Genomic DNA, 24,609 nt, shown 5'->3' on the forward strand with positions numbered 1-24,609 from the left:
ACCTGAAAAAGCAATTTGCCAAATATACTCTGTGCCTAAAAATCTGGACACAGACAAGACCAGATCCTTAATTAAAAAGTGTATGAAGCAAAAATTTCCTTAAACATAAATCTACACTCTATACAAAGTTTAATTGGAAATTTGGAAGAGGAGGTGAGCTGAGCTGCACAATTGATCTCTAAAAAGTAAAGAATTCTGCACATAATATGACAGGCTTGCACTTGTCCAGAATTTTTTGGCGAGGAGTATATAATTAACAAGACATCATCTTCTTCCTATATATATGTGCTGTACATCGGTAATAACGTACAGGCTTAATGTGTACAATTGAGTTTACCTATACTCAATCCTGGAATCTAGGATTGATTCAAACATGCACAGGGATGACTCTTCCTGTACACATGACTAACTTAATCAAGCAAAATGAAGACAGTTAAGTGCCCTTATAGTTTTATTATAAGCTTGTAGTTCACCACCTGTACCGGTATATAAGCCATTCACAATAGCACTGCATCACATCACTGAGACAATAGGGCCTGCCTTCATAATGCTTGATCAAATTTAAATATTATAATTAAACAAAAGCAATAACTGCTTTGCTATCAAACCATGCCAAAGTGTATAACTTTGACAGTTTTTTGTTGTGCCACGTCTATTCTCTCCTTGCCTTTCACCTGGCTCTTGAGGGTGCTGTGCTGACGGACCTGGCTCGTTCTGTTCCCTGGGTGGCTGTTGCCTTTGTCTATTTTGCTGAGAAGAATCTGAAGAAATAAAAAGATGAAATTATAGAAACCTTTTATTTGTTTTTCTTAGGTGCTATTACAAAATTATAACAAACAGTCCATGACGAGAAATTCATAGCACAGTATTTTATACTTTGTGGGAGCTATTACTCTATATAAAATTCAGTTATGCTCTATGCTCCATGGCAAAGATGCATGTTATTAATTTGCTTTTGTGGCATTGAAGTATTTTGCAATAAATTGCATGGGAGAGGCAAACTTTTGTTTGACCACCCAGATTCCATACGGGGTCTAAACCAAAACTTGCATCCATGGCACTTTTGTTTCATAACCACTAAGTTATGTGAGATTGGTCTATAACCCCTCTGCAGTAATTGTATTTGTACTTGCTCAAATAGCATTTGATGCAAAAGTTGTTTCATAATCAAGTTTCAAATGAGTCAAAATTGAATGATTTAAAAAAAATCCATCTTACCAGTTTGATCCCATCCAAATGGGTTATCACTAAGTACTTGTATGTAGACATCACCAGGTATACCAGCAAGACCGCGAGAATCATCCAAATGCAATTCTTCAATGTCAGCACTGAAATCATATGAACAAGAATATAACATTATACAGACGAGTTAAACAATTGTAATTAGAACATATCGGTAAATTATAGGGCAACTTTCTATGCAAAATGTCTCCAAAGGTATGTGGTCTTGATTTTTTTGTTCATACTGTCTACAGGAAACATATCCCAAGCTTAATATTTTACCGGGTTAAGAGAAAAATATGAGCTTTGGTGGGGTAAAGTGGGGATGTGAATTGGGTTATTCTCACCTTTTCCTTTATGGTGGGTTGGAGGGAAGCATGGCCTAAATATTGAGACAAATAAAGCAGAGGTACAAGTAGACTATGCCATAGTCGAATTTTATTAAAAATATGTTATTATTAGTCATGATGAACCCATTTCGTTGAACTCAAAATTATACTGATGTTTATTAAAATTAAAAGTATTCAATAGTAAAATGGGGATGGTCATAAAGAGTTAAAAATATCAGACGATTAGTGACAATAAAAGTAATTGAATGCAACATTTCTTGCATAATTATAACGGCTCACTTTAATACTGAACAATTCTGATTTTGGAATCTACCAGTTTATTGATAGCGAACCCCGAAAATCCGACTATGGACTTTGAATTTTAAGCAGAACTTTACCCCCTGGACTTTGCTCTCTAAAAACACACCGTCAAGCATACTTGTTTATCAGTCCATTAACCACAAGTACTAAGCATGATCTAGCATGGTATAGTACAAGACGCGCTAGATGTTTGATGAGAGATTAACACAAAAGCGCCGCAAATACCACAGACAGTTGTTTACGGTGTAGTTAATGGTAATGGCGCGGGCCCAGACGATTTAAACCATATCGAGATATGGGCGACCAATCACAAGGCAGATCCATTTAAAGATGCATTACATCATGGCCAATTTAGTTAGGCCAGAAATTGGCTTAACTCTCCATAGAGTCCTGTGTTAAAAATCTTAACCGCAAGGCAAAGTCAGTAGTCCACTTGGGAAGCTAACAAACAGAGGGAGTAGGGTGACTGATCAGATGTGAAAATCTATCAATTGTGCACACATTAATTAAATCAGAGTTTTAAGCTTAAATACAATATCCAGAGTATGCACAATGGGCAAGTGGACTACGGGGTAGTCTAACGTACAAGAGGGATGGTATGAGTTCTATAAGGAGCTCCCAAGGCTTGAAGGATATTTCTGCCCCATGTGCATCATTTTTTTTCGGGAATGGGAAAATGCCAAAAACATTTGTATTGACATATTGAACTGAACCGCAAGACCTATGGAAATGTTAATGCAATTATTGGCTTGACTCATTTCCTACAAGGTCAATATATTAATATTAAGTAGTACACTGCTATTCTTTAGTTAATGGCTAAAACTATGGCTCCTCGCCGTAAAACGTAAATCAGCACTAATATTTTCTTTATGAGGTTAGTATTTTGATAGTCCTATTTTTAAAACTAACAATGTCTGCATCTTTTTTATATCTATGTTATTTCATGGAATGGTATAATTAAATAATCTTTTATGAATTATAAACTTATATCTTACCCAAGGGCAAAGGCCTGATCTATTTCATCTTCGGCTTGATACCATGGTTCCTTGTCTACTTGTCTGGTAGATCTACTTGCTTGTGGCAAAGGTCTGGGCTTTAAGGCACTTTTGCCTTTTGCTCCTTGCCCTGAGGAATTATGTCCACCTGCAGCCCTGAAAACACATAAGAAAAAAAAGGTTTACTATTTCAATTTCATTATACAATAAGATGACCCTAAAAAGCACAATGTAAGTATTATTCATCAACTGTAAATGAAATTTTGTCCACTCTGATGGAATCTGTTACACCCAGTAAGATTTCATTTAATAAGCAAATTTTACCTGTAGTCAACTGAATTTAATGACTTTTGAATAGAATGGCTTTTGCATTACCTACATACAATGTAAGAGTACACCAAAACTAACAGCCACTCCGAAATATAGCACCATACCACATGATATGCATGCTGTCATTTTTATTAGCAAATATATCAAGAGGGGGCAATAAATGCCAAAATTCCTGTTACCTTTAATGTGACATGACCCGTCTTTGGCCTCCATGGACCACATGGGTCACAAATGGGTGTGCTTTATTCATATAGCATGTAATTACTTGATTGGCTGGGCTGTGGTTGGTGGACAGTTCCCAACAACATTTGAATTCACCTATTCCCCATTCCAGAAAAATACAGAACTAATTTTTTTGGATTAAAAAAATATGATCCTGTTTTGCCAAATGAAACATAGCTAAATCCTAATCCTTTAGTTAGTCCTAACTGGCAATGAAAGTAATATTTGGTCAATTTTTTGGAAATAAGGGCCAAAAGCGTTTTTTGACCTTTTTCATATTCTGTGACAATCAAGCCCGAAGACTTGAAGTCTTGAACAAAGACTAATTTCAAGTTATGCATTCTAATTTTTGGAAAACACATTTTCCAATCTTTTTCATAACCAATAAGCATAAATAACATAATTATAATATTAAAAAAATGATGAGCTAACTCTTACCCTATACTCAAGATTTTGAATGCTTAGACTTGTGCCAAATCCTACAATTTTGTGACTACATTTGTAAGAAAACACACAAAATTGCATGTTTTGGGACCATTTTCCCTCAAATTGCAAAAATATTAAAATTTGACTTTTATTGCCAGTTAGGACTAACTAAAGGATTAGGATAATTTAGCTATGTTTCATTTGGCAAAACAGGATAATATTTTTTAATCCAAAAAAATTAGTTCTGTATTTTTCTGGAATGGGGAGTAGTTCACAAGCAATGGGATATTTTTTTTTTATTATAAAAGCATTTTGCTCATTGAGTTATTGCCATGCTAATATGCCATGACCACCATACTTGTCCTTTACAAATCACAAAGGTGTTGTTAATTGAATACCTGAGTAGAAGAAGGGCCCAACTCCAATGTTTTACAAAAATGAGTTAGACCCAGCATTTTATTGCCAGCAGACTGTTCTTCCTTGTGTATGAAAGATGAGCCAAAATCCACTCTCTAAATAGTCTTCCACATACACTTAATCATTGTTTTCATGGAAGAAAGGCCCAACTCCATGGAGTTGGGCCTTCTTCCACAAATATTGGGTTAAAGGGGAATTTTGTTCATCCATGAAATCTGCTTTTCACTACAATAAACTTTCTTGCTAACATATTACATGCTTCCACTTGTGCCATTAATGGATAATTATCAAGTTTCTGTAGCTATTTATAACACATCTGCTTACGTAACTGGCAATTGCAGTATATTAGTGAAAGAAGGGCCCAACTCCAGCTTGTATTAAGGCCTGTACCGTTGCCATGGAAACATCATATATAATTTCGAATGTATGTACTATTGTATGTTCATGTATTAAAGGTCCCCTGAAGTTGAAAACATTCTGTCTATAAAACATTTCCAAATATTAGGTTTTTTTTAATATCTCATAAACAGTTTTGATGGAGTTGGGCCCTTCTTCCACTCAGGTATTCAATTTAGAAATGAGAAATTTTGCCATACCTCTCAGGACCCTCTTGCACCCTGTGTCTTGTCGGTGTGACATCTGCTCTTCTCTGATCCCTTTCATCTTCCTCACTGTAGTATGAATCTGAACTGTAATCATCTTCTTCTCCTGACGACTCGGTGTACGAATCCACATTGTCTGTTGGAAGATTAATCACAAACAATATAACACTCACATAAGTATTGATATATCTAAGGAATGACAGGATTGGACTATGAAAAGGTATTAGGAATGACAGGATAAGACTATGAAAGTGTTGACAAGCAACATATGCATGGTGGCGCAGTGGTATGTGCCCTGTCTTGCAATCAGTGGATTGCAAGTTTGAGCTCCGGCCATGCCTTTGTGTTGTGCTCTTGGGCATGGCGCTTTACCTTACTTGCTCTTTCTACCCAGGGTGAAATGGGGAGTGTGTTTATTTGTTGTTAAGGAAATCAATTTCTACCTTCTCAGTATAAATTAATATTCAGCTTCACATATGTGACACGATCAAGGGAAATGAGTCGAATGTCGCTAATCTTGATTTTGAGATATTGGCAAAGAAAGTGTTAAAATTCTTTTGTTTTATATTGTTTTCAGCGATTGGTCAAATGACGTAACTTCGCACAGAAAAGTTTATCAGTTTCAGTTTCTGAAAGCTCTAAATGACCTCTTTACAAACATGTGTATATACTATGATTTGATGAATGGTATCATGGTATCTACCTGTATCTGATGCAGATGGCATTTCCTGCTCAATTTCATCAGCCTTTTGCTTGGCTACAGCCGCTAGAGCTCTTTCACCTTTATCCAAGGCAAGATAATGTATATCCTGGGATCAAACAAAATAACAAAAATGTCTGGTTACACATAGGACATGAAAGAGTTCTACTAATTTCACACTTAGTAGAATAAGCGTCACTAATTGTTACCATACAAAATAGGGGAGTATTTGGATAATAAATTTCAAAAGTTACAATCATCGTCAAAATGTGTTGGGACACTTATGGAAAACTTACACTATATTATGGCCTTATTTCAGTTATTTTTATGTGATAAAACTTTGGTGTCAAGCCTAAACCTTTTCCTAACACACCAATACCCCTTCCCCAACAATAAATGCTGTTTTGAACCATTCTGTATTTTATATTTTATTTGTTCAAATATGTACACAATCATGTAATGCAGTTAACTTACCATGAATAGATCCCTGGAATGAAGGTCCACAGCAAGCAGAAATGCTTTCTCAAATCTTTGGTACCTAAACAATAAAAAATTAGATCAACTTAACTATCACTTGTAATCTGCACTATTACTTGCAATTTGACCTTGGATGATCCCAAAATGACCTTGCCATTTTTTGTCTTGCTTTGGTGGTCATTCTCACCATATATCATGAGCCTGTGATAATCTATGGCAAATTGACCTTGGGTGACCCTGAATGACCCCAAAATGACCTTGAGTCTTTGCCTCACTCAGGTGGTCATTCCGACCCATTAATAAACACATAGATTGGAATTTTTCATGCCTTTGCCCTCTATGCGTACTTGAATTCAGCTGACGTTGGTACAGCGTTCAGACAGGGTGACATCGCTAACGCGCAAAGTTTCTTTTGTGTATGCTCGCCCTATTTGTGAGTACGCTCACACAAAACTGGCTTAGCGTCGACCCCACAGGCAACATGCCCACATTCCACAGTATGTTCCCACCAAATATCATAAGCCTGTGACAATCTATGGCGACTTGACCCTGGATGGCCCCAAAATGACCTCAAATTTATGCTTTTACTTAAAAGATAGTAAATATTTGTACTTAGACTCTTGGAAGTTTTACCATTTAAGCATATGGGCAGTTATAGTCTGTGTGAATAATATGGCACGGTCCACATGCATTGAGGTATGACATCATTCTCTAAAAATGGTTAATACTTATTTTATTATTTTAGAGATGCTTGGTAACCAAATCCCTTATGGATTTTCTGCATTTCCTCTTAGACTGAAACTTTGCAGTATTTTATCATTGTATAGTGCTGTATTCTCAGGGGTTCTCAGGAAGCACTTCATAAATGGGTAGAATAGAATAGAATAGAGCAGAGTAGAATAGAATAGAATGATCAAAACTACGTTTGCTACTACCTTCCTGTAGCATTATATGCATTTGCTTGTAAACATTCTGGCAACCTTATAATGATCTGAAACTAACGCATAATAAAAGCTCAGCCATAACCAGCGCTAACTGGTATAGATGCATACGTGGTAGGATAGACGCAACAATTTTTGGTCATCTTATTCGTGTGTATGAAGCACAGCAATTTTGAACTACACAATGGCTTCTATACTAATACTACAAGTTATGTGTAGTTTGCTCATGCTCTTGATACTGCAGTCCTCGCACCAACGTCCAACAGAACAGAACTCATGCTATCCAAAAGGAAGTATCGCTTGTAAAATGTGGAATTATACCAATATGGATTGTGGCACCAGAGAACTTATCTGTATTCCACCATTACGGCATGCTGCTTCAATAAAGTCACTTGATCTAGGTTATAATAAACTAACTGCTATTCCTGATGGTGCATTTCGAAGCCTTAAAGAGTTGCAACATTTAGTTCTTCAGAGTAATGAAATATCAACATTACCTGATGGGGCATTCATTGGACTGAATAAGCTATTAACTCTGCAACTATCTTATAACTCCATTTCTCATATCCAGGCTAATGTATTTAGCAGTCTTCACAGGTTACAATATACGGATCTTTCTCACAACCATATATCAGCTTTGCATGATGGTGCATTTACTGGACTTTATCATCTTTTAAGTTTGTACTTGGATGAAAACCCAATATCCTTCATAAGTGACAAAGCTTTCAGTACACTTGGTAAACTTACCAGCTTGTATTTAGCTGGAAACCATTTGGGTCCTTTAACTGGTTTTCCATTTCAAGATCTCATCTCACTGAAGAAACTTGTCAGCCTTCATTGGCAAAATATATCAAGTCTCGCTACTTCATCCCTTGTAGGGTTGGAAAACTTACAAATTCTATCCTTGTCATTTAATGATTGGTCCGATAATATTACTGGTGCCCCTCTAACTCAACTTTCATCTTTACATGAACTGCACATTGCTATTAAGGACTGTGATACTATTGGCAAACTGTTTACTGGATTACACAACCTACAACGCCTTTATATCTCAGTTGTTGGATCCTGTCCTAAAATCAAGTTTTGCTCATCATACAAAGAATATCCTCATCGCATCAATGCAGGTCATGAATGTAGCCGAGTAATTCCTTTGACATCTCTTGAATTTAACCAGATGTACTTAAAAACTACCAGTTTTCCAGAATTTGAAGTACTCAACAATCTTACTAGTCTCTACCTTGTTCTTTCTGTCGACATCCATACAGCCATAGATGCTTTGAACTCACTAGATTCACCTCTTCAATACCTAACCTTGCATAAATACAACGAGGCTATGAACTTAAATTCAACAACATTTGCATCATGGGGAAGTTGGAAGGCATCATTGCAGGAATTAGAATTACGCGTTAAGAGGTATAGTGCATTTCAAGGCGCACCTTTTCAATGGTTTAAGGAATTGAAAGTGTTATCTTTATATTCTACATCCTTTGGCCCACAAGTAAACCTGTCTGAGAATGTCTTCAAAGATTTAAAACATTTAAATAAATTAAAATTCAGAAATGTACACATTGATTTGCTTTCATATGGTGCTTTGAATATATTTAGTAGCTATGACTCTCTAACATACTTGGATCTACCCCACAATAAATTGAGTGGTGCCTTTGAATTTATATGGGAACAGTTATGCAACATAGCATCACTTGAAAAAATAGATTTATCATCCAATGCCCTTTATGGAAATCAACTTTGGTCATGCTCTCCGCCAAATTTAAAGAACTTAAGCATAGGGTACCAAAATCTAGATTATCCAATGTTTGATGACTGGTATAGTGCACACATATGTCAGGTTGCACCACATTTGGAATCTTTTGATGCTAGAGTAATCCACATCGACTTCCATAAAACTAATTCTACCTGCCCATTTCTTGCGACTTTAAATTTAGATGGGGGCTACTTGTTTAATTATGATTACAATACTGAAATGCAATTACCAGTTTTAAAAGAACTGTACTTACGGCAACTTGAATACTATTGTGATTCTGACCTTGCTGGTCTACTGAATGTCTTCAAAGCACCCAGATTGCAAAGCCTTTATTTGAATTTGAATGGGATTGACCACATTGATAATACACTAGCTATTTATTACAGTAGCTTAACATTGCTGGATTTAAGTAACAACAAACTGGTATCAGTGAGTAGTTTTCAACACTTAAGTAATTTAAGACACTTAACTAATTTGGACCTCAGTAACAATAGAATCCTAATAATCCCAAAAGAAATTCTACATGTAACCCAATCAGCACAGTCAATGAATTTCGGTAACAATCCATTTCAATGTGATTGCAATGTGGAGGCATTTAGGAACTGGGTACTAACAGATACCGCGGTCAAGCTTCCCGTGTTTGGTAAAACATATACTTGTTTTTCCCCAGATTCAGAAAAAGATTTAAGTATTACACAGGTAAATTTAGATTGTACATTACACCTGTGGAAGTACATTTTAATTGGCATTACTTGCGCTTTAGTTCTAGTAGTTTCAGTAATTCTGATAGTGCGTTATTGGTGGCATATTAAGTACAGATTGTTCCTGGTGTTCAACAGAAGAAGAAACCAACAGCATCATCTAATTGTAAATGCTGAACGTATCGATGATGATGAGGATGGTATCCCTCTATACGATGCCTATGTCCCCTACCATGTAGAAAGTGCTGATGATTGGGTACATGGAGAGCTTCTACCCAATATTGAGCAAGGAGAAGAACCTTTCAGGGTTTTCCTAAGGTGTCGTGACATGCGCATTGGGAGAAACAAGTTAGTTGAAATATCTCTTCACATGCAGAGAAGCCGCAAGGTTCTTGTTATACTCTCCCCACAATTTTTTGAAGACAATTGGTGTAATAAGGAACTAGACATGGCAAATTATAGAGTCCTGGAAGAGAATCGTAATGTAATGATTCTTATCATCCTGGAAGAGATTCCAAATAATAGAAAGACTCTGTTATTTAGACAATTACTCTGTCAAGTGCAGTGCCTAAAATGGCCAGGTGATGGATATGGACAGTATTTGTTTTGGAGACGCCTTCGAGAGGAACTTAAGAGGCCTGTGCCGATAGATCGCCGGTTTAATTAACTCATTTCCTGACTATCTCTTTCTCCGTATAAAGTATTACACAGTTGTGTGCAAATCATTTTTATTACAACTATAATGACCAGAATTCAGATGCTTGTTATTATTTCCTGGTCAAGTATCAATATATTATAGAATATTTCTGATGTCTGAATTGTATCTAGCAATATTTTTTCCCAAAAATAAATATTATGTTTTGCCATGTAAGTTCAATCATATAGTCCGTAAGTTTCATGTAACTTGGAATTAAGTTCAAATTCCATATATCCAATAATGTTTTTGTTTTGTGAAAAAATTATTTTGCAAAAATGTTTGCCAATCATATTTTACAATATGGATTCAATCATGTTTCACCATTGTTCATCAGCGATTAACAAAGATGCATCCTCATCGTCTGCATGGTTTACTTCATTAAATTCACTTAAGCTGCCCGAGCGAAGTTAACCATGCAAACGTGCAGGATGCGAGTTGTTGATCGGTGATGAACAACGTGAAACATGACTAAGCAACCAGTATCATCAGCGGTAAACAGAAGATCATCACAACAACATCAGTGTTGAGAAAGAAGTCTGCTAGACTTTGAAACATCCACAGTGATGAGTACTGTTTTATTGGACTAGAAATATGAAATCTCTTTGTGACTGAATCCCTTTCAACAACAAAAAAGCTAAAGATTATGCAATTAAGAGGATTATTTTATGAGGAATGTCCAGTTTAGCCATTGTCACTACCCAGGTACTCAACATTATAAGAAGATTCATGATTTTTCTGTTGATAGCAGCAAAAGAACTACAGAATAAAATAATACAAAATAATGAAAACAACATGTAACACGTGCACAAGTTCCAGGCGTGGCATATTTTAAATGCTAACGCATATGCACTTCCATTAACTTGCATTTGCATTTACGCTACTGGCTACGTGTGGATTCATTTCACGGATTAACAACGGTTTGCTCCTGTACAAAGGTATAGGAAGAGTTGCTGAATAACATTTCTAAAACATTTTTACAATGTTGTTGTAGTGTTTGTTCTTATAAACTTTCATAAACTTCATAAACTGTCTTATTTGCATAAAAGGAACAAACTTAATAAGAGCCAACACCCTTTATATCAATTTAGTTGATACCTGGTGTCTCATGTATTGTTTTTCAATTTAGTTTCATTCCCAGAGTTTTGTGTTTTGCCAGGTAAAATGCAACTGTCCTTAACACAAAAGAAGCTTCCTGTTATGAGAATGAGAAGATATCTTACCCTTCCCAGAATCCTTTGCAATATGATACATCACCTCATTTCATCAAATGACTTTGTACAGATTCACTTTGTTTTCATTTTGAGAATAGACTGGCTAGAACATGGATCAAGAAATAAACATATTTTGCAAGATCTACATGTGTTCTGTTTATTGTGTTTATTGAGGTACATTTTGTCATTATTACGAGTCAAGTTGATGATGATACATTTTGTTGATTTAAAAAATTTAAAAAACTTGTGAATAGAGGAATCTTTTTCTACCCACCCAAATGTCTCCCTTCTCAAAATTGTTTTTCTTTGGTTAAAAACTTATCACATTTTCTAAAAATGAAGCAATTTTTAACATCCTATACACGTAATGTACAAATATTTCTCGATATCAATGTGATCTATGTTTTGATTGATTAATAACTGGTTTTTGTATTTTGTTTGTTTTTTATTTCATGTGTCTGATAACTCAGTCACCCATGCAATAATCTTTCAGTATAAAACAATGATTCACTACTGTTTCCATTGACTTCTCAGATACGAAGTCTGAGCCAGGAGCAATTAAAGAAATAAGGAGATTCTCGAATCACAAGCCTGCTTTTGCGACTGCCTGCTTTTGGTAGCTGAACCAAATGACCCCAAAATGACTTTGACATTTTTTGTCTTGCAACAGTAGTTGTTCCAAACAACTTTCATGAACCTGCAAGGCAAGCGGGAAGGAAAGAAGGACGGAAGAAAGAAGAAGAGAAATCTTTTTTTTCTTCTCGGGTGTGGTTTTTGAACCACCGACCCCTCGGGTACCAGAGACGTGCATGGGCCTACCTTGCCACAGGGGTGTAGTTTGCCCGGCCAAGCTTTTTCCGTCGCCATATGGCTGTTTGCATGATAATGCAATTACATCACATGGTATACCTGCCCATGCATATGCTTTTTGAATTGAGGTTTTTGGATGTTTGGTATGATTAGGGTTAATAACACAAAACTTACCTAAGTAATTGGTGAAAGAACCTGCGAGCAAGTCTACTAATAGGGTCCCTGTAGTCTACTACTATTACTTCCGATAACGGCCTGACTGGTGCATAGAAACTACCTAGACTAGTCTCCAGGGCAGCTGAAAGTAATATATAGAACAATTGTGCAAAATATACATGTAGTACATGCAGATGCATAAGTGATATTTTCTTCTTCTATTTGGTTACATATCTCGTATTTTATTTGCATGTGCAAAACTTGTAGCATGCACTATTATTACAATAAATACATTGCACCATTCAATAGTGGAATAGGCTCTGCTTCAGTAGTGGTAATTGTATCAGTGGGAGGGCACAGTACGTGTAGTTCTATTATAATGGCATGTAGAGATGTATATCGAGGCCTCAGCGCAACAAAGGCTCATCTCCACTCCCACCCCTTGGTAACGTTATGTATAAATGCAATCATGCTTCTGAATAACATAACCCAGTGGAGCTAATGGAGATGAAAGTTTGTTGCACCGAGAGCCTTTGATATTAATGCCATGTAGATCAGTGCAACAAAGTCTCAGCTCCACTCCCTCCCCTGGGTAATGTTGTATATAAATACAATCATGCTTATGAATAACAGAACCCAGAGGAGCTAATGCAGATGAGTCTTTTTTGCACCGAGCCCTCTCGATATTAATTTCAATTATTTTTACCTACAACTCTCCAACTACAACTCCAGAACCCAAGTGCTATTGAGAGTTCAGAATTTAGTATTGAGCCTCACTTTAACACCCCCTTTCATATAAGCATCTTGCATTTCTACACTTGCCACCTGATGCAGGCCATATGAAGGAGGCCTACTACATCAGGAGAGACTAAGGTGATCAAGACCAAGGGTGGCACAAACTTTCTGGATCATACAACTTGTCTTCCCTCACTCTTCTGCAGTTCTGACCAAAGTGGGCATTTTTCATATCATTTAAAAGGGCTGTGTTGGAGATATCACAAAAGAAAATACTGTAAAACTTTATGCCTCTAAATCAAGGGTTTTTTGAATAAAGGCAGACACCCTCCAAAAAAGTTTGAGCAAAGTTACAGGCTGCTGAACAAATATGTACTATTGTACAGGCTGTATCAAAATGTTTGGTACCTATCGTTTTTGGTGTTTATTGATAAGCCTGCTTCTTTAATATGCAACATTGTATCCGCTTGAAATGCCCAGGATTTAGAGTTTTATGGCCTTTCATAACAGTTATCAATAAATAAGGTAGCTCCTTTGTTGCATTTGGTGTGGTAGTTTTGTCAGTGATAACTGGAAACTGATGGGTACCAATTATTTTGATACACCCTGTAAGACCAATCTATTGTGATGTTTTTGTGGAGGGTGTCTGCCTTTTGTCTCTTTCATAAAAAAAACACCCAAAAACAAACCCACAATACAACCATTTCTATCACTTCACTCCTGGAAGTGTTAATAAGCTTTTCAAATTTCACCTTTATAATCAGACATAACCATCATGAAATTTGTAGCCTATATAACAGTCACTTACCTTCTCTCTCTGGAGTGAGTGGTAGTCTCAATAGATGATTCATAACAAATGATAGACAGGTAAAACAGCTGCTACTCTCTGTGTTCCAATTCATGCAGGTTAGTAGACTCACAGCCTGTATGCAAACAAGGGCATCAGGGTATTATATTTAACTTGCAGGCAATCATTCTTTTTCATATTATTTATTTGTTTGTTTATTTATTTATAAGGCCCAAAACGGGCTGAAAAAAACCCCCCGTAAATCTGGATAACAAAATAGCCTGAATTGAAATTCTCATGTCTGTTATATACTGTTATCAGTGATAGCTACTTTAGACAGGGCGGCCATCTTGGAAAAACATAACGCAATAAAAATAATAAGGGCCTCCCTCACCAACTTTTGAAAAAGTCGGGATGATATATATGTTATTTTTTTACTTGGCCTAAGCACTGTCTTTTACAAAAAAAAGACCAATGTGTAGAAAAGACATGCTATTATATACTTACCTCACTTATTTGTTGATGTTTCAGGTACTGTTGCATTAATTCTTGTGACCCAAGCTGACCTCTGCTTAGAATACCAAGATGTAATGTCAGGATACCTAATGGACCACTGAAAAGAAACCAAGGTGGGTTTGAACAATATGTATTACCTAATATTTTAGGTCAGGACTCAGCGGGGATTGAACCCCAGTCACTGGATTACCGATTTTCTCTCTCAATATTTTCATATGTCAGTTTGCTCGAGCCCCCAAAACGCCATTTAAATTATAATTTCTCTGGCTTGCATCGTTTATTTCCGATCCTCGCATATATTAATTTATGTCTCGCATAGTCTTACGCCCTGCTAGGGTGAAGCATATAGGCCACCTTATTCTTCATTACCTCATATTTTTGATTCAAAGGAATGATTTATCAAGTGAAACATACTTTCAAACACACAAGCTATGCTGTTAGGGCCTTGTCATTTGAAGATGATATGTGACGTGGTATATCGAAAGGAGAAACTTTTGAACGTAAATGGAGAAATAGCAAAAAATCTGCCCAGGGGTGATTTTCTAACAATTTGAGTGTGTTGCAAATTTGTGATGTTAATAATGTTTAAAATATTGTATTTTTTTCAGACATTTTCATGGTCATCCCTACTCTCAACATTGTCAATAATATATTTAAAAGCCAATATCTCAATTTTATTTTATAACACCATAACTTACAAACTCAATATCTTCACTTAGGAATGTCCGATTTCATTGGGGAAAACAGTGGTGTGGAGCAAAATATCTTTATATTTTAAGATATCCAAAACATTCAAAATTGATAACCTGCCCAAAAGTGTCTTTTTGATATACCACGTCACATATATATTATGATTTTTAATCACTATTTAGAATATAGCACTTTCATGGACACTACACAAAGATGTAATTTTGTAATGTTTCTGCTCAATATAAACATATTCATGTTTCCTCAAACACACACATCATTTCAGGGGTTCATAGAATGATCCTATTCAAGCTATCATACATCTGAGCTGTACACTTTTATTCACTTTAAAAAGAAAATGACAGACAAAACCTACATGTACATATCACCATGCATTTTCGGACAATACTTTCGTAAATGTAATTTAAGCCATACGTATTAATATTGACTTACTTTTCAAAATTCATAAAGAGTGAGTCTATTGCATCAGCTAGGACATCTGTTGGAGTTGACGGTCTAGCCCATATTAATCTTAGAAGGTTTGACGATGATGCCGATCTGAATAAAGAGAAAATAAAGGTGTGTTACAGCATGGAAATAGTTACAGCTTCTTATGAGATGACAGTTCAAACAAAAAAATACCTTAAAAAACAAGAGAAACGATAATGCATTAGCCTTGCCTGAATTGAGCATTCACAGTAATGTATTATTTGCATTGAACAAGTGATTGCACATCCCATTAAGTCAGAGATACATCTGACGAAACCTTGACCACTCACACAGGGACCGGCTAAACTGGCACTGTGATAAATGATGGCGTAAAGGTTGCCAAACATTTTAAACCTGAATTGCGGTTCAAATAATCAAAAAGTCACCAATTTTTCTCTTAACCATAGGTTTCTATGGGACAGGAAAGAACCGAAAGTCACGACAGCCAATGTAGAAAAAGTCGCCCAATTTCTTTTCTTAACCATTTGTTTCTATAGGACAGGAAATTGTCAAAAGTCGCTGGGAAAATCTTCAAAAGTCTTCCAATTGGGCTACCAAATTGTGGATTTGGCAACCCTGTGGCATACTTGAAAAAATACTATAACTTATCAGAAAGGTGATTTTTAGCATTGTGTTCTCCTTGCGGTTATTTCCACCAAGTTTCAATCCAATCTGACCTCTAAGTGATCTTTGACCTTGGGAGGTACCTCTGGGTGTTTTTGACATACTTCCCTCCCATACCTTCAAATTTATTTCCAGCAAGTTTTGCCCACTCTATTGCATACATATTCAGAAAATTAAATAAGTAATGGCAATTCAAGTGAGGAAATGATGTAACATTCAACTGTCTATATCCTTACATTATTATTAAGCTTACCTAAAATACGCAGCTAAATGAAGTACTGGAGATGGTTTGGCTTCCTCACCCACAAGTACCAGATTAATTTGGTTCAACGCCATGTCAAAACACTGCAACAAAAATAATTTACATGGTTGCTTTTCACTGAAATCATACTACCAACAGGTACACTACCAACAGCAACAAGCCGGGGAGAAAGGCCTGGATCTTGTGTGAGATACAATTATATAATGAGTTCCAACAAGGTTTAACAGGCCACAGGTTTAAAGTTATGCACAAAGCTTTCGATATAAAATCATCTTCTTCAGTGTGTTATTACTACAGTCTACACTCTACAACAGCAATCACAGAAATGACTGCAATATTGAATCTTACACTACTACTACAGGTACTACAAAATGATGAAAGAAAAAAGCAAATCAATAAATCAATAAATATTGATCAGACAGAAGAAAGGTGAGGAGAAAGAAAAATATATCCCCAATGTTTAGCCCAAGGGGTGTAAGACAGCGGAGCTGTTGGATCCAGAAATTTTCTTTGGTGAGGCGAGAGGAACGGTCTAAAAGTTTGTGAGCTGCATCTATGCCAGTAACGGAGAGATCATTGATGATATGATTGGGAGAGTTGAAGTGATTGGCAACAGCTTTGTCTTTTTTAGTTCTGATACCAGACAAGTGACCAAAAAGTCTTGTTTTGAGGGCATTTTTTGTTTCACCCACACATTATATACCACAGCGGGTACATGAGATGTATTTGTATTTGAGACTACGTTCATACTACCAATGTAAGAATATAACACATGAGACAGAGGTTCAATCAAAAAAGAGGAAAAGCACCAAAAAGAAGGAAAATTAATGAGACTCCTACACTTTTGTACAGGGAAGAAAAAGTCCAAATGGAAGAATTCCTCAAATCCAAGCAAGAATTTCATCCCTGATAGTTGTAGTTTGCTCAATCATTATTATTGGGGGTTGACAATTGCAATCAACAGGGCTGCTGCAACTGTTACAAATATTCTTGCTGCCCTAGGCAGGCTCCCATCTGCCACCCCCACTCATAGGCATGAAAGGGCTGATTTTTTGTAGTTGTTAACATTTTGCTGCCCCTTAAGGGGGTACTACACCCCTGGCCAATTTTGGTCCTATTTTTGCATTTTTCTCAAATATTATAGCGCATTGGTGGTAAGTAAGATATGTATATTATAGGGGCAAGGACTACAACTACTGCACTGAAAATTCAGCAACTCAAGGCAAGTAGTTATTGATTTATTTTCAAATATTGGTTTCCCTCATTTTTTACTGTAACTCCACAACTGTTGTCTGTGCTGAAATAAAATTTCCTTGCCCCTATAATATACATATCTTACTTGTTACCAATGCGCTATAATTTTTGAAAAAATGCAAAAATAGGCACAAAATTGGGCAGGGGTGTAGTACCCCGTTAAAGCTGGCCACCGTAGGTAACAGCCTGGCTGTAGTATCAACACCGGCAGAAATACATATAAACACAAAAGTGCAAAAATTGGTACAACTATTTATCAAGAGTCTGAAAATAAGACAAATGTACACTGAGTGACTTGGCTCACCTGTATTTCAGACTTAACACTTGCAACAAAGAGCAGACAACCTGCTGGATGCCACGCTATGTGCTTTGGTATTGAATCTGTTTGGATAAACCTTGTGGTTCTCTTGATTTGGTCATAGGAAACCTGAGAAGGGAAGATATATGACACAGTTAAAGCACAATTATTAGTTATTAGGTGTTTAATGAACTTAAATACAAGGTTTTAATTGCTATTTACCTAGCCGGGATCCGGCTAGGTCTTGTGATCCTATCGGATCTTTCTTCTTTCTTTCTTTCTTTCTTTCTTCTGGCAACAAATTTCAAAATGCTTCTTCTCCTACATGTTACATCCTACAATGACGTCACTTGCACATATGCATTGGCTATATCCAGTGTCTATAGGATATTCACAAATTTGGGGTCAAAGGTCATTAAGGGGTCATTTCCGGTATAAAACCAAATATCTTCAAAATGCTTCTTCTCCTACATGTTACATCCTACAATGACGTCACTTGCACATATGCATCGGCTATATCCAGTGCTTATAAATTATTCACAGAATTTGGGTCAAAGGTCATTAAGGGGGTCATTTTCGGTCTGAAAGCTAAAAATATTCAAAAAATCACTGTTTTTACAAATTACATAGCAGAGTATTGTCATTAGCACACATGCATTGCTACCAACCAGGGTCTTTGGGGTGTCTACAGTTTTGGGGTCAAAGGTCATTAAGGGGTCGCTTCCAAAAAAAAAACAAAAATCATCAAATATGTTCATTTTTTTTTATCTCAAAATGTAACCAGACCAGAGTTGCATAAACTTCATATATGCATTAGTGTTACCCGATGTGTGCACGGTATTTTTATTTTTTGGTCAAAGGTCATTTAGACGTCATTTCGGTTTTAAGCTAAATAACTTTAAGAATTTTTATCTCCATAACTAAGAATAGTAGATTTTTTAAATTTAAACTGTAACAATGCATTTTCGCGGTATGTATGAGGTTTTTTTTTATATTGGGGTCAAAGGTCATTAAGGAGGTCAAAACGAAAAAATTAAAAAAAAAATGTTTAAAATTACGGAAAAGTAGCGGTATCTCAGCCTATGGAAGACGGATAAAGCCCTTACATGCTACAGTGATGCACCATTAATGGTGTGAGATGACTGATCAAAGGTCAAAGATTAGCATTTCCGGCCCGGAACGCCCGGCTAGGTTCAGATCTGTTCCCAGATCTAGTTGAAAATTGTATTGTTCTTTAAACAGTAATAATAATAAATAAATAAATTTCAGATTTATATAGCGCCTTTTTCCAGGTAGATCTTGAAGGATTCAAAGCGCTGTAATTTCGCTGCCATGGTGAATCATCACAATCATCTAGGCCAGTTGCAGCTGAACCTGGCGCAGACCTATCCGTATTTGGATTGTAACATCCACCAATTTTCTGTGCAGCTTCCCAAATTCCATTGGGTGAGGGAAGATTTTGATAACCAAACAACTAATCACCGATTTTTTGAAAGCAGGAGGAAACCAAATGCACATACAGTCCTTGGGCACGACCGAGGCTTGAACAAATAAGACTCAGATATACCTGTTGCATAAGCAAATTCAATCTACCAATCAAGAGTTTGTTAAATGTACCACATTGTACTTCATATGATGTATCTCAAATCTCTACTGAAGCTTTGTGACTGAATTCAAAGAAATATTATTATTGTTTTTTTGGTATTCATTTATATTTGAATTTGTAAGCAGCAATAAACAAGACGTATATGAGACACAACCTTATGCTTTCAAGGTGAAGGTGACAACTTTGAACATTGAGATAACATCCTCAAGGTGCTCAGCAACCAACCATACTATTGCTAAAATATCTACATGCCTAGCTATGTAAAGATTTTTGTTCTTAAATACCTAGCAAATTAGGTTATAAATTTAAGATGCTTTACAATGTTTATTATTTTTACTCTCTACTTTTGCCTGTATCTCTATTCAAACTAATGTCACTGGCCTGATTGGATCACATATTTGCATTAAAAAATACAAACAAGGTCTATTGTATTTGTTCAGCTTATTATAGGCAAAAAAATTTGCATTTGTTCAGCTTATTATAGGCAAAAAAACCCATAAAGACTCATAACACCAAGTACTGATGTAGTAGAATGGTGTGCACGCAGTTAGGCGCAGTACTTACGCTAGTTGTGAATTGCGTAATGCTTGACTCGCGGGCGTCTATGTGAATTTACGATGTGATGACTTGGGACTTGATTTGGGACTTTATTGACATGCGCTGTAACAAAAACCAAATAATTTTTGCCTATTTTAACAAACTTTAATAACCTACCAATTTTCCATCTTGGCATCCTATTAATAACTTATCTTCAGTGTTATTTCTACCATGGCATACAACAGGAGCTGGAAATATAAAAAAGCAATGCTAATATCAACAATAGATATTTATAGCAGTTCAGTATGAATCATAGCATTTTTATGCTTCTATTATAAGAAACATCTTACATTATTAAATGATTAAAATGAATGAAGTGCTACTTACACAGCTAGGTGTGTCGCATTCCACAAATGGAATTTAGTATTAGAACAGACACTATCATAATGATCATGCTTGGCTCATGGATATTGTATATTAACTCATCTATAGAAGTAATTTGCCCTGGCACCTGCATATTTTTCAACTGTTCTGCTATTTGAAGACAATTTGATGTTGATTCAATAGTTCGAGCCAAAAACGTTGGTAGATGTTTACAACATATCATTATTTGCAGCTGTGCTGTTATCCCTGACACCGCATTCAGAGACTGAATTGGCCAATGTTGACTTGATATTGTGGAAAAGAGCACAATAAGTTAAATTTACACTACATTTCTTTTCTGCAGTACAAAATGCAAGGTCAAAGGCTAAATACTAACCTGTCAGTGGTATAGTTGTAACAGTAGCTCTTTGTATCTGTAAAAAAGCAACACACAAAATGTAGCTAGTTAATTCTTCAACATGCAAATGTAATGCATCTCATAGCTTGCCACAAACCATTTGTAATAACTGTTCGCAATCAATTTATCAGTGTACAACAAAAATGCAATTATGGTAGCCCAGGCCAGTGGTGAAATTAGCCTCTTTAGTTGAGGTGCTTCCTTTGAGCTTACAACGCTAGTGATGATATGTATGTATGTTGATTACGGTGTGCTAGCTACTGAAAAGAAGCTTGCTCCATTGGTAAGGAACTATGCACCGGTGCATGTGTGCAAGTTAATGCAACTAGGCGGTTACCCGTATTTGGCGGTTCTCGGCTGTCGCGATTACCTGGCTGATGGTGACTGTACTCACCAAGTTTTATGCCCATAGGACAGTTTTTACTAATTTGACCTCAGATGACCCCTTGTGACCTCGAAATGACCTTCCAAAATTTGGCTCTAAATGTTGACTGTACCCACCACGTTTCATGCCCATATGACAGTTTTTAGTAATTTGACCTTGGATGACCCCAAAATGACCTTCCAAAAATTTGACTCTAAAAGTTGACTGTACCCACCAAGTTTCAAGCGCATACAACATTTGTTACTAATTTGACCTCAGATGACCCTGGGTGACCCGGATGACCCCAAAATGACCTTCCAAAATTTGACTATAAAAGTTGACTGTACCCACCAAGTATCATGCCCATACGATAGTTTTTACTAATTTGACCTCAGATGACCCCTGGATGACCTTGGGTGATCTTGGCCCACTAACTGAAACAAACTTGTCCTGTCTGAAGTCCAGATGCACCCACCCACCAAGTTTGAGGAACGTGCGACCCCTAGTCTCCGAGAAAATAGGCGGAAAACAGTTTTTACTAATTTGACCTCAGATGACCCCTGGGTGACCTTGACCCAGTAATCAATACAAACTTGTTCTGTCCTAGGTCAAGATGCACCTATCCACCAAGTTTCATGCCCATATGACAGTTTTTACTAATTTGACCCCTAGATGACCTCTGGTGACCTTGACCCACTAACCAATACAAACTTGTTCTGTCCCGGGTCAAGACGCACCCACCCGTCAAGTTTGAGGAACGTCGACCCCAGTCTCCGAGAAAACGGTTTTACTAATTTGACCCCTGGATGACCTAGGGTGACCTTGACCCACTAACCAATATAAACTCGTTCTTCCTCATACCAAGCTGCACCCACCCACCAAGTTTGAGGAACGTGCACCCCGGTCTCCGAGAAAAGAGGCGGACAGACAAACAGACAGACAAACACACAAACACACAAACAGATTCTGGTGAATTATAGTAGGATGCCTTTTGCAGCATAATGTTGAAAAAATAGGTGAAAATTACACACAAAACTGGTGAAAATTATGCTTATTATACTTATCAGGAATTCAGGAAATCCTAATACTAAATACTTACTCTATTCTTTGAGCATTCATATATGCAAGTATCAATCTTGTACTCTTCTGAACTGAGAGTTACATTCTCTAAAGTATGGATATGCCTTGGTTGGCAAAAACTGTTTATAAAAAAACAAAATATGGATAAAAATCATTAATAGTCAAGCATTAAGATTGGTTATTTTCAACAAATTACGATGTATACAAAATAAGTACATTTGCATATACTGAAGTCAACAATTGTAGGAATCAAAAAACAATAAAATACATGAAAGGCAAATTATAAAAATGCAAAACTTTGCAGCCAAGCATTCTAGAGATGTAAGGAGTTCAGTATTAGCATGCTTGGTTACTACACAACTTGATGCTAAAACTATATTGTCAAACTTGCTTCCTTTGGCCTGATCAGATTGTGTCACATGGGAGTACATGACGGACAGAAATTGAAACACAGAAATGTTCAGTGTTATATCTCACATTCTGACTATATTGTTCAGTATTTAAGCCCCTATAAGCTGATTTGTCTGATTACCTAAGCCCACTTGTTATTTATTCAACTATAGTGCGTCTCGTCTCAAGTTGAGAGTAACGCCATATCTGATTTCACAACGACAGATTCGAATCAGTGTGTTTACGTGGTTGCGTCTACAGCGTACAGACAAATCTCGCTTCTACGTGTGTGTATATGCCCCGCGGGATTAGGTTAGTGTGTGTGATTCGAATCTACCACTGCGAAATCCAACATGGCGTTACTTTTAACTTGAGATGAGACAGACTATAGTAACAAATGATCACAATACAGGGGCAAACTGTATGTCATATTTCTAAAACAAATTCATATGTGCAAAACAGCTATTGGTGTATGGCTTACCTAAATGACACATCTATTGGTTGGTATTCTGTACTCACAAAACTGAGCTCTTCAAGTTTCCCCCTGCAAAGTAAAACAAAGTATTTGATATGATTAGTTAGATTAATGTGGACAGAGTTGTATGTTTTGTTGCCTCACAAGAGTTGAAATTTCTTGTCTCAGATACAGAAGGTACCTAGTGGGGCTCTATCATTCTGTCATTAATATGACACCTCCTAAAGAGATAAAGGCTAACAATTTGTAACAACAATTACAAAACATCACATTCTGTCTCACAGAAGTTGCATAACATGGTGGGCTTGACATTTCGTAAACTGGTCAATCAGGAATGCAGCTGTATACAAGCTACTATTTAAGCCTGAACACTCATCCCCCATGATCTTTTTTCAAATATGTTTTCTTCAAGAGCAGACTGTGAAAGCCTGAACACATATCGCTATGCACAAAGAACTGGGGTGCAGAGCCTAACAGATAAAGCTACTTGAGTGCAACACCTGACTCACCCATTGACAGCATAAACAATAACATTAGCCCTGTCTCTGTCACTTGTCATTGGTGTCCACGGCCAGGCCTCTTCTCCTGCAGATGACCACCATACTAAAACCTATAATATAATCCAGAACAGGAATGCAATTAACTACAATTACTTGACCATATTTGGTGGTTTGCATATGGCCATTCTAGAATCCAAAACTTGGATGTTCTTCTTGTAAAGTTTAAGTAGTATTTTGGGTTAGTAAAATAATTGGATGAAAAAAAAACCGGAATTCCGTAAAAATACGGAAAACTTACATCCTTGGGCTTATTAAGCTGTATTTAACATCCAGTAGCTGGACTTAATTGAGTTACAACAATCAAGCACTGGTAGTATATACATATGTGACCATCCACCACAACTGAGCCCGGATGTCTCCAGTGCCATTATTGAGATATGCTCCATTGAACTTAAAAATAAACAATAGGAAACAAAGGATTTATTGACTGTTTTATTGCTTTTTCACTACTTAAATGTCAAGTACTACAGACATGATATACATCATTTTAAAGCTAATTTCAAGCAGAATATTTTGGTTGAATATCTCAAAAATGATGATTGGCGACTTCAGGGCTCAGTTGTGCTGGATGGTCACATATATCCTGAATATTTCCTCATCAATTTCCTGATAACCCATGGTTTTCCTCACTGTACTTACCCATTCATGGTTCACATTGACAGATAATTTTCTTGTAAGTCTTCTTGATTTGTGGCCTGGTAGATCTATATGGCTAACCTAATAAGGAGGGCATAGAAAACAAATCACTGATAAACATGGCAGGCAAGAGTCGCTTGAAATAAAAAGGAAATAGTAGGGAGAACCCGTAGAAGTATAACAAAGTTGTCCATATACGCAATCAAATCA

The 24,609-nt window shown here is 36.5% G+C and overlaps 1 protein-coding gene across 1 annotated transcript in view; it reads right to left on the minus strand.

Annotated features, from left to right (window-relative positions):
• Nucleotides 1-523: 523 nt before the first annotated feature.
• The window catches only part of LOC140153127 (WD repeat-containing and planar cell polarity effector protein fritz homolog), a 33,316-nt gene continuing 9,230 nt past the window's right edge, over nt 524-24,609 (minus strand). Inside the window, 19 exon segments of the mRNA XM_072175769.1 lie at nt 524-638; nt 640-761; nt 1,219-1,328; nt 2,867-3,022; nt 4,858-4,999; nt 5,567-5,672; nt 6,038-6,101; nt 12,337-12,460; nt 13,862-13,976; nt 14,348-14,453; nt 15,497-15,601; nt 16,410-16,501; nt 17,977-18,099; nt 20,291-20,361; nt 20,874-20,910; nt 22,358-22,457; nt 23,210-23,272; nt 23,713-23,813; nt 24,403-24,480. Of these exon segments, the coding sequence (XP_072031870.1) occupies nt 603-638; nt 640-761; nt 1,219-1,328; nt 2,867-3,022; nt 4,858-4,999; nt 5,567-5,672; nt 6,038-6,101; nt 12,337-12,460; nt 13,862-13,976; nt 14,348-14,453; nt 15,497-15,601; nt 16,410-16,501; nt 17,977-18,099; nt 20,291-20,361; nt 20,874-20,910; nt 22,358-22,457; nt 23,210-23,272; nt 23,713-23,813; nt 24,403-24,480 (1,851 nt within the window). The 3' untranslated portion in view covers nt 524-602.

This window comes from Amphiura filiformis, chromosome 5, assembly GCF_039555335.1.
Source record: "Amphiura filiformis chromosome 5, Afil_fr2py, whole genome shotgun sequence".
Classification (NCBI taxonomy): domain Eukaryota; kingdom Metazoa; phylum Echinodermata; class Ophiuroidea; order Amphilepidida; family Amphiuridae; genus Amphiura; species Amphiura filiformis.